The 15,054-nt window shown below is 42.0% G+C and overlaps 1 protein-coding gene across 8 annotated transcripts in view; it reads right to left on the minus strand.

Annotated features, from left to right (window-relative positions):
• Positions 1-9,502: 9,502 nt before the first annotated feature.
• Positions 9,503-15,054, minus strand: part of GADL1 (glutamate decarboxylase like 1) — a 650,110-nt gene continuing 644,558 nt past the window's right edge. For all 8 annotated transcript variants that reach the window (XM_044934156.2, XM_044934155.2, XM_044934158.2 and 5 more), the window contains one exon: positions 9,503-11,329. In XM_044934156.2, the coding sequence (XP_044790091.2) occupies positions 11,156-11,329 (174 nt within the window). In that variant the 3' untranslated portion in view covers positions 9,503-11,155. The remainder of the gene's footprint in view (positions 11,330-15,054) is intronic.

The raw sequence follows: 15,054 nt of genomic DNA on the forward strand, positions 1-15,054 counted from the left end.
ATGGTCACAGGACGTGAGAGCTCACCCTTCTGACCTTTTGGCTTTATTTTAATTGATGTTCTTGTTTATTAATGTTGATGGCTATAATCATCATCAGAATAAAGAGTCCAGATTCAAGACAGTAAATCAATAAGGCAACAGAGATCCTAAATGATACAACAGAACAGTTAGACTTAATTGATATCTTCAGGATATGATATTCAAAAAAAGCAGAATACACATTCTTTTCAAGTGGAAACATTTTCAAAAAGGAAACATTCTCTAGGATTTTCCATGGGTATGTTTCGAGTACAAAACAAGCCTTAACAAATTTAAGATTATAGAAAATATTTTAAGCATCTTTTCTGACCCACAATACCATGATGCTAGAAATCAACCACAGGAAAAACAAGAAAAAATTTACATGGAAACTAAGCAATATGCTACTAAAAACCAATGGGTCAACAATGAAATAAAAGAGGAAATTTAAAATATTAATACCTTGAGACAAAAGACAATGAAAACACACTATACAAAATATACGGGATGCAACAAAAGCAGTTCTTAGAGAGAAGTTTATATGGGTCTTCTTTAAGAAACAAGAAAAATCTCAAGTACACTAACCTACCACCTAAAAGAATCAGAAAGAGAAGAACAAACAAAACCTAAAGTCAGAAGAAAGAAGGAGATAACAAAGATCAGAGAGGAAATAAAGAAAATACAGATTGAAAAAGCAATAGAAGAAATAAAACTAAGAGATGGTTCTTTGAAAGGGTAAATAAAATTGACAAATCTCTGGCCAGGCTCACCAAGAAGAAAAGAGAGAAGACCCAAATAAACAAAATAGGAAATGAAAGAGGAGAAATTACAACTGATACCACAGAAATTAAAAAAAAAAAATCCACAGAAGAATACTATGAACAGTTAAATGCCAGCAAATTTGACAACCTAGAAGAAACGGACAATTTTTTAGACACATACAAGCCCATCAAAATTGAGTCAGGAAGAAACAGATAACTTGAGTAGGTCAATCATTAGAAATTAAATAGAATCCATAATTTTAAAATAAATTAAAAAAACCCTCCTTCTAAATGAAAGTCTAGGACCAGATGGCTTCACTGGGGAATTCTACCAAACATACAAAGAACTTATATTTATCCTTCTCAAACTCTTCCAAAAGATTGAAGAGGAAAGAATACTCCTAGAGACATTCTATGAACCCACCATCACCCTGACACCAAAATCAGACAAAGAACCATGAAAAAGGAAAATTTCAGGCCAAAATCTTTGTTGAATATAGATGTAAAAATTCTCAATAAAATATTAGCAGCACATGAAAAAGGTCATACACCACAACCAAGTTGGATTCATTCCAGCATCACAAGGTTGGGTCAACATATGCAAATAATTAGTGTGATACACAGTATCAACAAATGAAATGAGAAAAACTGTATGATCACCTCCACAGATACAGAGAAAGCACTTGACAAAATTCAACATCCATTCATGATAAAACTGTTGTGAAAATGGATATGGGGGAACATATCTCAATGTAATAAAAAGCCATTTATGACAAACCCAGAGCCAATATAATACTCAATGATAATAAGCTGAAAGCCTTCCTGCTGAAATGTGGAACAAGACAAGGATGCCCATACTTACCACTTCTCTTCAACACAGTATTGGAATTCTTAATTGCAGCAATCAGACAAGAAGAAGAAATAAAAGGTATTCAAACTGCTAAGAGGTAAAATTGTTATTATACACAGATGACATAATACTAGATAGAGAAAATCCTAAACACTCCACACAGAAACCACTAGAACTGATAAACAAATTCTGCAAGGTAGCAAGACATAAGATTAACATACACAAATTTCTTTAACAAATGAAATATCAAAAAGGGAATGTAAACAAACAATCCCTTTTATTTATTTATTTTTTTAAACAATCCCTTTTAAAAACATGTAAAACATACTTAGAAATAAACCTCACCAAGGTGGTAGAAGACTTATATGCTGATAACTACAAAACATTAATAAAGGAAATTAAAGTTGATTCAAAGAAATGGAAACATATCCCATGCTCTTGGACTGGAAAAATTAATATTGTTAAAGTGGCAATAGTATCCAAAGCAATCTACAGATTTAATGTGATTCTTATCAAATTACCCATGACACTTTTCACAGAACTGAAACAAATAATGCTAAAATTTATATGGAACCATGAGATGCAGCATTGCCAAAGCAATCCTGAAGAAAAAGAACAAAGCAGGAGGCCTAATCGCCTAGGCTTAAGACAATACTATAAAGCTATAGTAATCAAAACAGTGTGGTATTGGCACAAACACAGACATACTGATCAACTGGCCAGAACAGAGACTTGAAAAAAAAGCCCACACCCCTACGGTCAGTTAACCTTCAACAGAGGAGGGAAGAATATAAAATGGAAAAAAGATCATCTCTGCAGCAAGTGATGCTGGAAAAGCTGTACTGCTGCTGCTGCTGCTAAGTCGCTTCAGTTGTGTCCGACTCTGTGTGACCCCATAGACGGCAGCCCACCGGGCTCCCCCGTCCCTGGGATTCTCCAGGCAAGAACACTGGAGTGGGTTTCCATTTCCTTCTCCAATGCAGGAAAGTGAAAAGTGAAAGTGAAGTTGCTCAGTCGTGTCCAACTCTTAGTGACCCCATGGACTGTAGCCTACCAGGCTCCTCTGTCCATGGGATTTTCCAGGCTAGAGTGCTGGAGTGGGGTGCCATTGCCTTCTCTGGGAAAAGCTGTACAGCTACATGTAAATCAATGAAGTTAGAACACATCATACACAAAAATAAACTCAAAACGGCAAAACAACTGAAACCTAAGGCATGACACCATAAAACTCCTAGAAGAGATCATAGGTGAAACACTCTCTGACAGAAATTGTACCAATGTTTTCTTAGGTCAGTCTCTCAAGGCAATAGAAAATTAAAACAAAAATAAACAAATAGGACCTAATCAAACTTAGAAGCTTTTGCAAAGCAAAGGAAACCATAAACAAAAACCCAACCTATGGAATAGGAGAAAACATTTGCAAACAATGTGACGGACAAGAGCTTAATTTCCAAAATATACAAACAGCTCATATAACTCAACAATAAAACAAAAAACCCAATTGGAATATGGGCAAAAGACCTAAATAGACATTTCTCCAAAGGAGACATATAGGTGGCCAATAGACACATGAAAAAGATGCTCAACATCACTAATTGTTACAGAAATGCACATCAAAACTACACTGAGGTACTACCTCACACCAGTCAGAATGCCCATCATTAAAATGTCTACAAGTAACAAATGCTGGAGAGGGTGTGGAGAAATGAAAACCCTCCTACACTGTTGGTGGGAATGTAAATTGGACCACTGTTGATAACAATTTGGAGGTCCTCAAAACACTAAAAATGGAGTTGCCACATGATCCAACAATCCCACTCCTGGGCATATATCCAGATAAGACTATAATTCAAAAAGATACATGTTCACAGCAGCACTATTTTCAACAGTCGAGACTTGAAAGCAACCTAAATGTCCATTCAACAAATGAGTGGCTGAAGAGGATATGGTACATATATACAATGGGATATTACTCAGCCATAAAACAAAATAATGCCATTTGCAGCAGCATAGATGGACCTAGACGGAGAAGGAAATGGCACCCCACTCCAGTGTTCTTGCCTGGAGAATGCCAGGGACAAGGGAGCCTGGTGGGCTGCCGTCTATGGGGTCGCACAGAGTCAGACACGACTGAAGCGACTTAGCAGCAGTAGCTGATGGACCTAGGAATGCTCATACTAAGTAAATTTAGTCAGAAAGAGAAAGACAAGTAACATATGGTATCACTTACACATGAACCTAAAACGTGACACAAATGAGCCTATGTACAAAACAGAAACAGCCTCACGGATGTAGAGAGCAGACTCGTGGTTGCCATGGGGGAGGGCTGGAAGGGCAGGCCAGGGTTAGCAGGTGTAAGCCTTTATATACAGGATGGGTAAACAACAAGGGCCTACTAGAGAGCACAGGGAACTGCACTCAATATCCTGTGATAAACCATAACAGAAAATAAGAACATAGAAAAGTTTTCTCTGATAAGCCCATCTACATTAATCTGCAGGGGGAAACCATTCTCTTTTCCTGCAGGAGCACATATACTAACCAGAATAAGTGACATTTCAGTTTGTAACACATGCTTTAAGAAGGTAACTTAAGAGCTTTCTCTAAGACATGAATTAGTTATGTTACATGTATGTATCCAGGAGTTCCCCAAATAAAGAAGTTATATCCAAAGGCAAACTAGTGTACCTACTGGCCAATCCTCCTGCCATGATAATTAACTACTATGTGCTAGGCCCCGGATATTACAGTTCAATTTTCTAATGCATAGAGATAGATAATTACAAATAGTGATACATGTATTTTGAGAGAAGTATAGAGAGCTTATATTGGGGCAGACCCCCTTTGGGGTGGGTGGAAGGCAGGCAGAGAATCGAGCTGAGATCTGAACTGTAGGCAGAAATTTCGCTGGGGGGTCGGGGGCCAGCATTGCAGGAAGAGGCAGGACCACATCCCATGATATTCAACAGCTGGTGTAAAGAGGAGCGGTGGGATCTGAAAACAGCCCAGCTTCCAGCTCCCATCAGGGCAGAGACAGTGCACAACAGCCTCTATGGGACTGGAAGGACACAGCGCCTTGGCAGCCACTTCCAGAACTTGATCTTTATCCTGGGAATTAAAACCACTTGCCTTCGTATAGCTTAACTATCGGGACGGCAATCACCTACATCAACATGATTTAGTTTTGTCCCAGGAGACTTTCGCTCAGAAAGTTCATGTTTTAAATCAGTGACTGACTTTACTGTTTGCTTTAGGAAATTCCTGCCAACCCACTTATCCAGACAAACACCTGACTCATCCCTTCCATCAGGATAAGAGGGTGCAGCCTGCTTATCACACATAACAGTTTATATAAAGAGACCTGTGCCAAGATGCTCCCCTTGCTGTGCCCACCAACCCCACACTGTTACAACCATGTCCCAACCAGTTTGCCTTGAAAGACCCACCTTAAGCCACCTGAGTGCACACACCAGAACCCTGTAAACAGGCATCTCCAGCCCCTGATTCCGAGCCCCCACTGGGGCTCGCTCAGGGCAGTGTTGGCCCCTATTCAGTCAGGCTAATAAATTTTTAATTAGCTTTCCTTGACCAATAGCTTTCCTAAAGGTCTTTTGCAGAGTTTGTTATTGTCAATCCTAATAGCAAACAAAGTGAGAGATAGGATCAGTCTGTGTTTTAATCTGGTTGTAGTTTGGTGAGCAGATGGGACAAAGTCCAGAATCAATGCGTAGATGCAGTAAGCAGGCTACAGCTGTAGTCCAGAGGAGAGGTGAGAAGAGTTTGGAATTTGGCCATGACAATGGAGCTGGGATAAGTGGATGGGCTGCAGACAGGTTTTGCAGGTGAATCCAACAAGGTCTGCTAATAGGCTAGACAGTGGGGGAAAGGCAGAGACAGAGATATAAGGTGTCATTTGTAAATGTTGGTTTGCCAAACTAGATAGAAAACGATGTCATTCACTGAGATGGAAACACGGACAAAGGAACTTGTTTGAGGGGGGATGTGGGGCTGGGGATAGAAAACCTTGAGTCAGTTTTGAGTTTGGGTGAGACCACTGAGTGAGGCTGTCAAGTAAGCATGTGCGCACATAGACATGGAACTCACAAAGGTCTAGGAAGAAAGCAACGGCCAAATACTCAAAATATTCTCACCCCCGCTGTTGCTGCTGCTGCTAAGTCGCGTCAGTCGTGTCCAACTCTGATGGCAGCCCACCAGGCTCCCCCGTCCCTGGGATTCCGGGTTGCCATTTCCTTCTTCAATGCATGAAAGTGAAAAGTGAAGGTGAAGTCGCTCAGTCGTGTCCAACTCTTAGCAACCCCATGGACTGCAGCCCACCAGGCTCCTCCATCCATGGGATTTTCCAGGCAAGAGTACTGGAGTGGGCTGCCATAGCCCTTTCGCACCTCTGCTGGGGTTCCTGTAAAAAAATTACTGTTTCAAATCAGAAGGACCTCTAGACTGTTACCCTCCAACTTCAGTGGCAAAAAACAGACAGGAAAATTCCTATCTTCTGGTTTGAAAAACAGGACATGACAGTATGATATAATTATTGCCTCTTCAGTTCAGTTCAGTCGCTCAGTCATGTCCAACTCTTTGAGACCCCATGGACTGCAGCACACCAGGCCTCCCTGTCTATCACCAACTCCCGGAGTCCACCCAAACCCATGTCCATTGAGTTGGTGATGCCATCCAACCGTCTCATTCTCTGTCGTCCCCTTCTCCTCCTGCCCTCGATCTTTCCCAGCATCAGGGTCTTTTCCAATGAGTCAGCTCTTCGCATCAGGTGGCCAGTGTATTGGAGTTTCAGCTTTAGCATCAGAAGGCAATAATGAGAGCCCAGTTCTCGATGCTTTGTTTGCCTGGTGACTGTGGGACATCAGGCACAATCAGGTGGCAAGATTAGTCCAGGGTGACCCTCTTCTGTCCATACATTTTCAGCAGCAAAGTGAGGATGTTTACAGCCTGGGCTCTAGGGAGAGGTGGACTTAGGCTTGACTCTGGGGTCTACCACTCAGTAGTCTGATAATCTCACACAGTTTGAAGGCCAGTTTCCTCAAATGAAAACTGAGGATAAGACTCCCACCTTGATGGAGTTTTGTGAGATGTGAATAAGACCATGTAAATGCACTAGCTGGCATGCAGTATGGACTCAGTAAATGTTAGTGATTTTCACCATCCTTGGTCTTCTGCATTACAGGAGGCTCAAACTTGTGGAGTTTGCCATGAGAAACACCACACCTGCAGGACTAATCAATTAAAGAAACAGAAAACCTCTATCATCTTTCTCCTTTTGGCTATGGCACTCCACATACTCCCCCCCACCCCACGGGCATTTATTTTAAGGGTCTTGGTGTCCAGTGCTTCCCTGGTTCAGTCTCATGTCCCCTGGAAGTTGAGACTCGTAAGCAATGTCTTGTATGTATCTGGTTGGCTGACGTACAGACAGCTCATATTGTATGTGACTAAAACCAGGAAGAGCTTCTCTTCTTACAGCCTTCATCCCAGGAGCTGGCAAGTCCTTTCTTAAAGTTGTCCAGGCCAAAGATAAGTGAAACTATCCTTGATTTCTCCCCCTTTTTTAAAATACTCAACTCCACCAGCCAAACCTACGGACTCCACCTTTCAACACCTCCAGGATTACAGCCCTTCCCACCACTTCCCTCACTGCTCCTCTAGCATAAATGCATAAATGGCCATGCTTCCTTGCTTGCACTATTGCGATTGCCCCCTATTTGAACTCCCTGAGCCCACCCTTGCCCACACACACCCTGTTCTTCAAACAGTAGTCAGAGTGATCCTCTGAAAACAGAAGCTGAATCATGTCAATACCCTGCTCAGATGCTCCTATGTATATCCGTCTGAGTCCCACCTACACAGCCTAATATTCTGACTCCTAGGGGCGTCCCTGACTCCTTTGCCCCATCCTGACTACCACTCACCCCACTGTTCCCTCCATTCCAGCCACACTGCCTTCATGCTGGTCCTTGGATGGACCCCAAGCCTTCAGCTGACCAAGCCCACCACCTGGAACACCCTGTCCCCAGATAGCCACAGGGCTCTCCCCACTTTCCTGACCTCTGTGCAGAGGTTCCCTTGTCAAAGAGGCTCTGCCTAACTGACTTCTCTCCAGCAGCCAAGTCCATCCTCAGTGACACCACGCTCCACCCCCTCACTCTCTTTTTCTTAAAAATATACCTTGCCACCTGCCTTATACTAAAAAGCAGAGACAGCACTTTGCCGACAAAGATCTCTATAGTCAAAGCAATGTTTTTTCCAGTAGTCATGTATTGATGTGAGAGTTGGACCATAGAGAAGGCTGAGTACCAAAGAGTTGAGCTTTCAAAACTGTGGTGCTGGAGAAGACTTTTGAGTCCCTTGGACAGCAAGGAGATCAAACCAGTCAATTCTAAAGGAAATCAATCTTGAATACTCATCGGAAGGATGGATGCAGAAGCTGAAGCTTCAGTACTCTGGCCACCTGATGCGAAGAGCTGACTCATTGGAAAAGACCCTGATGCTGGAGAAGACTGAGGGCAGGAAGAGAAGGAGATGACAGAGGATGAAGTGGTTGGATGGCATCACCGACTCAATGGACATGAGTCTCAGCAAGCTCCAGGAAATGGTGAAGGACAGGGAAGCCTGACATGCTATAGTACATGGGGTCACAAAGAGTCGGACACAACTTAGTGACTGAACAGCAACAACAACCTGCCTTGTTACAGGCTGGCTTGTTGACTATCCGCTCTTCACATGAGCAGGGACTTCTGTCGGCTTCACTCACTGTGCATCCCCCCACACCTAGATAATGGCCGGGGACAGTAGGCCCACTAGCAATATGTTTAAAGGTCGAATGAATTACAATTAACCTTTTATCAAAAGGGCTTCCCTGGTTGCTCAGCTGGTAAAAAAACCCACCTGTAATGCAGGAGACCCTGGTTCGATTCCTGGGTCAGGAAGATCTGCCACAGAAGGGAATGGCTTCCCACTCTAGTATTCTGACCTAGAGAATTCCATGGATTGTATAGATTATGGGGGTCATGAAGAGTCACACACGACTGAGCAACTTTCACTTTCACTTTTATCAAAAAATGTTTCTTGATCATTCAGTCAAATATCTGATTGGGGGATGGTATGTCTGTACATTTTAAGGAGAAAGAAGTGGGATGTTTGAAGTACCTGGTAGCATTATTCTTCCCCATTGAGCAAGAAACTGTCTCCCCACAAAAGAAGGCCTGACAGGAGTTGAACTGGGGCTGTGGGGTCTCCCATGGCCTGCCCAGATGAAGACAGACTGAACGAGAGGCAAACCCACACTGGTTATAACTGGTTTCATGTAAGGGGTTAACTAAAAAACAGACCACTTCCAACCTGCTCTCAATTATTTAACTAAAACACCAACAGAGCCCAATTCACGTACTGGCACCAAATAAGCTAATTTACGAAAGAGAAACAGACTCACAGACTTATATAGAAAACAAACTGAAGGTTACCAAAGGGGGAAGGTGGGGGGAGCATAAATTATGAGTTTGTGATTAACATATACACACTAATATACATATATGTGTGTGTGTATAACAGATAATCAACTGTGCTCAACACTGTAATAACCTATATGGGAAAAGAATCCAAAAAATTATATATATATATAATATATATATATATAAAAATAACTGAATCAAGCTGCTGAATCAATCAACTTGCCACAAACAACACTGTAAATCAACTATATTCCAATATAAAATAAAAAGTTTTCAAAAGATTTTAACACCTAAAAAATTAAAATGATTATGTATTGCTTACAAAATAAATAACATGTATTGGTACAATCCAGTGAAGAGGGAAAGACAGGAAAAGAAAAGCCAAACACACTGTGTGCTCACATTGCTTTTTTATTTCATTAAACCCAAATTATTGCAAACATCAGTTTCAGAACATTTTAGGGAGATGTTTAAACAAAGAGGTAACAAGAGATGCAATACACATACCACAGATTAAAGTAGTTCAGAGAAAGTGTAAAATATTCTTTGACCGATGGAGATACTGAGAAACCACACACTCTAAAATGAAAATATGGAATACAAGGAAATAGTGCATATCTGGTTTTTAACTCTTCAAAATTTAAATGGTGCAGGTTAGTGAAGGCGTACAAGATGGGTACTGAACATGCTAACTCTAATGTCTGAACACTCAGTCACATGCCTTCCAAAGCGGAGCTCTAACCAAAGGTGTAACTGTGCCTTGTCGACCTCTGCTCCCGTCTAATACCTGAACACTCTCCATCACTTGCCTTCCAGAGGGGAGCTCTAATGAGAGTCATAAATGTACCTTGTTGACCCCTACTCCCACACCTCTGAATTCTGTTTATTTCTTAGTCAAAGGAAATTCTGCTAGAGATCTAGGACCAGGATTAGAGACAGAATTACAATTATCCACTCCCAGGATAAATGGCGGAGGTGTGTGCCCCAAAAGACCTCTAATTCCCTGATTCTCTGCCCAATATAAACCCTTTAATAGTCTACACTGCCATTTTAAAGCTTGAGAAAGGGAATGTCATATAACCCTGGACTTCATTCTCGTTATTTCCTACAAGCAGAGATCAAGATAAGAAAGGAGCCCCTCAAGCTAAGAGGCATCTAATTAGAGACACGTATATCTAACATGTACTCCCAATTAATGACATGAACGATTTTGGGAAATGAATTAGGGACGTTGCTTTGATTAAAAGGCTACACTACAAAAGTCTATGTCTTTTATCCTTAGCTCTAATTCAGATACTTTATAATAGATAGTGGTTAATTTTAACTTTTGAGAATAAACATTTAGCCTGCATAAAAGATACCTTTTCATAAAGTAAACATCTTATATATAGTTTCTCTTTTAAAAACAGCTTTTCTATACTTCTGATGCCCCTAAACATTAGTACTAAGAGCCCACAGCTGCATTCTCAGAGCCACCAAAGTATCAGATATCCCTTTGCAGGCAAACACATCAGAGTGAGTAGTACTCAGTTAATTCAAAGTTGTGTTAAACTGCTGGTTCTCAGATTTTACCTTGCCTAAGAAGCACCTGGAAGGCTGTATGAAGTTCAGAGCACCCGGCTCCCCCCATGCCCCAGGGATTCTGATTCAGTGGGTCTGGGGGAAGGCTGAGGCCAGGCATTTCTAACAGGATTCCAGGGCTGCTGGTCTCTGGGTCACACCTTGTAAACCATTCTTCCACCCGCTAATTCAGCTGCTCTTTCAAGAGCAAAGAGCCCAGAGCCCATGTGGTACTAAACTCTTTGGGGCTCTGTCCCAGGGGTCATCTGGGAGAAAACCCACCTCTCACTACCTCCTTTATTGCAGCAGTAGCCCCCTGGCAACTAGAGAGTACTTAACACTACTTGCTTAGCATTTCGGTTTTGCTGGGCAAGGATGTGGCATGTGTCCTACTCGCCCCAGAAGGGCTGCAGTGTGTGTGTCCCCGGATGCCCTGGACCCTTACCCGTAGGGCAGGACCCGCGCCTCTGGGGGACCCAAAGCCACAGCTACATGTCCCTCCCCAGGAGGTCTATCTCATCCAGCAGGAAGTCCATGTCCTCCCGGCTGACTTGAGGGCTGATCACCACCTGCCGGAAGAAGTTGACCTTCCCCCGGTGTGGCTGGTAGCCCAGCATGAGGCTCCCCTTCTTCATCATCCGCTCCTTAATGGCCGGGGCCACCTGCACGGGAGAGGAGGGAGACAGTGAAAGACCAGAACACTAAGTGTCACGACTGCGTCGCACCCAGGCACGGGCAGCGCACAGCGCGGCCACTGCTGTGGAAGCCCCTCTCATGCACACAGCGAGGTTGGCATTAGTACCAACAACTGGCTGAGCACTCATGGCACACGAGTAGTGATTCCAGCACCTTAGACAGATGAATTCACTTAATCTTCACAATAAGTCCACGCAAGACATACTATTAACATGCCCTTTCTAGGTGAGGAAATTGAGGTGCATGGAGATTAAATAGCCTGAGCTGAAATTTAAAACCAGATAGTCCCACCCAAGTCCTTGCTCAGAACCTTAAATCACGATGCAACACTGTCGCATTGAAAACAAACCAGTGTCCGCAGGGGTCACACTTTCAAAGGTGTCAAATGTTACATACCAAATTTGTCAGAACTAAAAAATACTTCAGTTCAGGGAACTCAAATAAAGATTAGTCAGAGATGGATAAAAATCACCCAAAATAACAGCTGTGCCTTGACAGTCTACCAAGGAAAACACTAAAACAGGTGTGATGTGCAGTTCTATTTTGAAGACTACATTTATTAGCTTATTCGTAGGACATACTGGTTTATTAATAGTAAATAGAAACATTGTATCCTTTATTAAGAGTGTACAGTTGGTAATAAAATAGGAACTTCATATTTGAAGGACTTCTGGTGAACACGGGGAGAACAGGCCATGAACGTCCAAAGGCACAAATTTTTCTACTTCTCCATTTCCATTTTAACTCACAGCTGCTGAGCGTGTCCTAAGTGAATATGGGGAGAGAGACTGGAAGGAGTGTGTGTTCTCTCTTGTCAGGACATGGAGTTAGCTAATAGGGAGAAACACATACGTAGCTAAAGTCAGATGCAGTGTGGTATAAGATGCCTGAGGTGAGAGGCATGAACCTCTGTTCCTAGGACTCTTCTCAGAGTGTGACCACCCCACCCCACCCCACCCAGCACCACTCTGGTTTGAACCACACCTATGATGTGTCAGGTACTTCCCTGAAGACATGCCAAACTGCTTCATCCAGCTCTCAACTTAGGGATCGGTTCCAAGCTTCTGGGAAGATCAATGCTTCAGACCTCTGGAGATCTATGTTGGACTCAACTAGAGTCTTATCAAGGGATGTCCAAGGGTCCTTTTCCCTAAAGGATTTTTTCGTATCATATGCTCATTTTAGACCCTAAATCTTATAACACATGGACCATAACCTGCTTAAAACAGCAAAAGCAGAGATCTACTAAGCTCAATCACACTGTCATTCCAGCGAAGGACTGAATGTCTCTCGTGGTATGAGGAACATAGAAAGAAAATACATGAGTTTTAACAAAAAGTAAATGTAGAAAAAGAAGATGAAGTCAGAGGTCATGTAAGTGAAAAAATACAGACCATCAGATTCTATAAATTTTGGGAAATGTGTCAAAAATTTTATCATGAACTTTTTAGAGATGAGGAAAACAGCTGAATCAGTACCACCTCCATCCTCTTAGCATAACTTAGAGACAAAAGTCCACTGGATTATGAAACTGGTCGGTAACTCTATGCATGTCCATTTGAAAGCCTTCAGCTTTTATGCTCTTAGTATCAGTTTTCTTCCAAAGATGTTTATGCAAGTACCATGTCTTATTAGATTATAAAATCTAGTGAAATAATACATAAGCAAATCAAAGTGAAGAAGAGTGTTTTCCATAAAAACTAAGCTGAATCCTTCGGAAAGACCAGATAAGGGGGAAGACGGAACTGCCAAACATTTCTGCTATCGAGGTAGGCGTGATGGAAGAACTATAAAAGCTTCACAACAAAGCTTTGCGCGTCCAGGCCAAGTCTGCACACAGGTGGCTGCCCAGGTGCTGAGCACGCTCTCCATATAAAGACTCCTGAGCTGGAAACGACAGATGATTCCTGAAGAGTGTAGTTTAGGCAAGAACCATAGATGCTCTCTGAGCATCAGACTTCTGCTCAAGACCAGCCTCACTGGCTCTTGGAAATCCTCACTTGATGGGAAAAAAAAATTCTATCAAAAGATGTAGAAATTGAAATGCACATAGATGTGTTTTAAGTTAAAATATTTAAGTTATGTATGCATCACATTTTTTTTCTAGGATTATTTGCTTTAACTTGACCCATCCGCATATCCTCAGGTAGGTAGGCTTCCAGTGCAGCTGGGGATGTGAATGTGCATGTATGTGCATTCTGTATGTACATGCATGTGTGTATCCATGTATGTACACGCACATGCACTTGTGCGTATGTGTGTACCTGTGGGTGTGTGTGGGCGTGCATATTTGCATGCATCGTGTGCATGCATGTGTGTGCATGTGCATGCATAATCACATGTAATTTAAACTTCCAACCCCCATCTGTCATGTACAGCTCTTACAATCCTTCCTATTCAGTCACAGGGCAGTGCAGAACTGTGGGCTGACTCAGGCTCATGCCAAGGGCACATTTGTTTCTCACTCCCAGAGTGAGAGGGCTCTTGCCTGTAAGCTGCAGGTGTGAGGTAGGTATGAGAGAGCATCACCACAGTGCCTGTGCTCACCAACCCCAGGAAGACCAGTCCACGTGGACAAAGGTCTGCCCAGGAGAGGCACAGACTATCAGTTTTAGAGCTAACAGCTTGTGGCTCTGTAGATTTTTTTTTTTTTTTAATAAAAACATCCCTTGTATTTACCTCCATCTTCCTCTAGGTACCCAGGGTATAACCTGCTCTGGCCTATAGCCAATTTTAAATTTAAAACAGGCATGTTCTTGGCTCAAACTTAATTTGCATTGTCTATTCCTGTTTACTTTTCCTCTATTTTTCTTCCCCAAATGATAATTTATGCCTTACCTTTGGAGAGCAGAAGAATTCTGATTCTGGCCCCTAATGTTATCAGGGGCTCACAGGAGACACTTATCAAAATGAATGTCAGGTCTGCATTTCTTGTAAGCAAACCCAAAACACCTTCTAACATGAGCAAGGAAGGTAAAACTAAGAGGGCCACTTGGATGTTTTAATATAAAAATATTTTTGATCTTTAAATTCTTATTCCTTGTAAGACATAAAAATGTGCTTTCATGGGCAGAACACATGGCCTATGGACCAAACTTCTGAGACAAATTTTGCATCAGATTTTCAAAAATTATAAAGAAATGACTATCTCTGTGAGTCAGAGAACCAGCTAAGTAAGGGTTTGGCAGTAACAGCACACATCTTATCTTTGTACCCATGAATATAAGCTTAATTCCTATAGGTAATTTCTCCAGGCCAAGAGGGGAAAACTATCTTTGTTTATGAATACTTGATGGAAAAAGTAAACCGTAAGCAACACCAAGGCTGGTATTCATCAAATCTGCCACAAACTGTATCGATAACAGTAGTATTGATTGCTACTGGTGTGGTGGTGGTTGTTTCTGTTAAATATTTTACCAACTCTAAAATCTGCAATGTGCTTTCATGTCTCTCATTCTCATGAACCCAAATTAAAAAAGAATCCACATTTTAGCAATTCAGAGACCAAGAATGTTCTTGTTAACAGCCAGCTTGTCACCTTTGAACCTAAAAACAACAACAACAACAAAAACAAAAAAACAAAACCAAAAAAAACCACTTCCTATTTATAGAGCTTCAGGCATAATCCAGCACTGGGCACCTCAGAATATTCTCTTTTGCTGATCACAGCAGAGCAACAGTCCTAATCCGA

The sequence above is a fragment of the Bubalus bubalis genome, chromosome 21 (genome assembly GCF_019923935.1).
Source record: "Bubalus bubalis isolate 160015118507 breed Murrah chromosome 21, NDDB_SH_1, whole genome shotgun sequence".
In the NCBI taxonomy this organism is placed as follows: domain Eukaryota; kingdom Metazoa; phylum Chordata; class Mammalia; order Artiodactyla; family Bovidae; genus Bubalus; species Bubalus bubalis.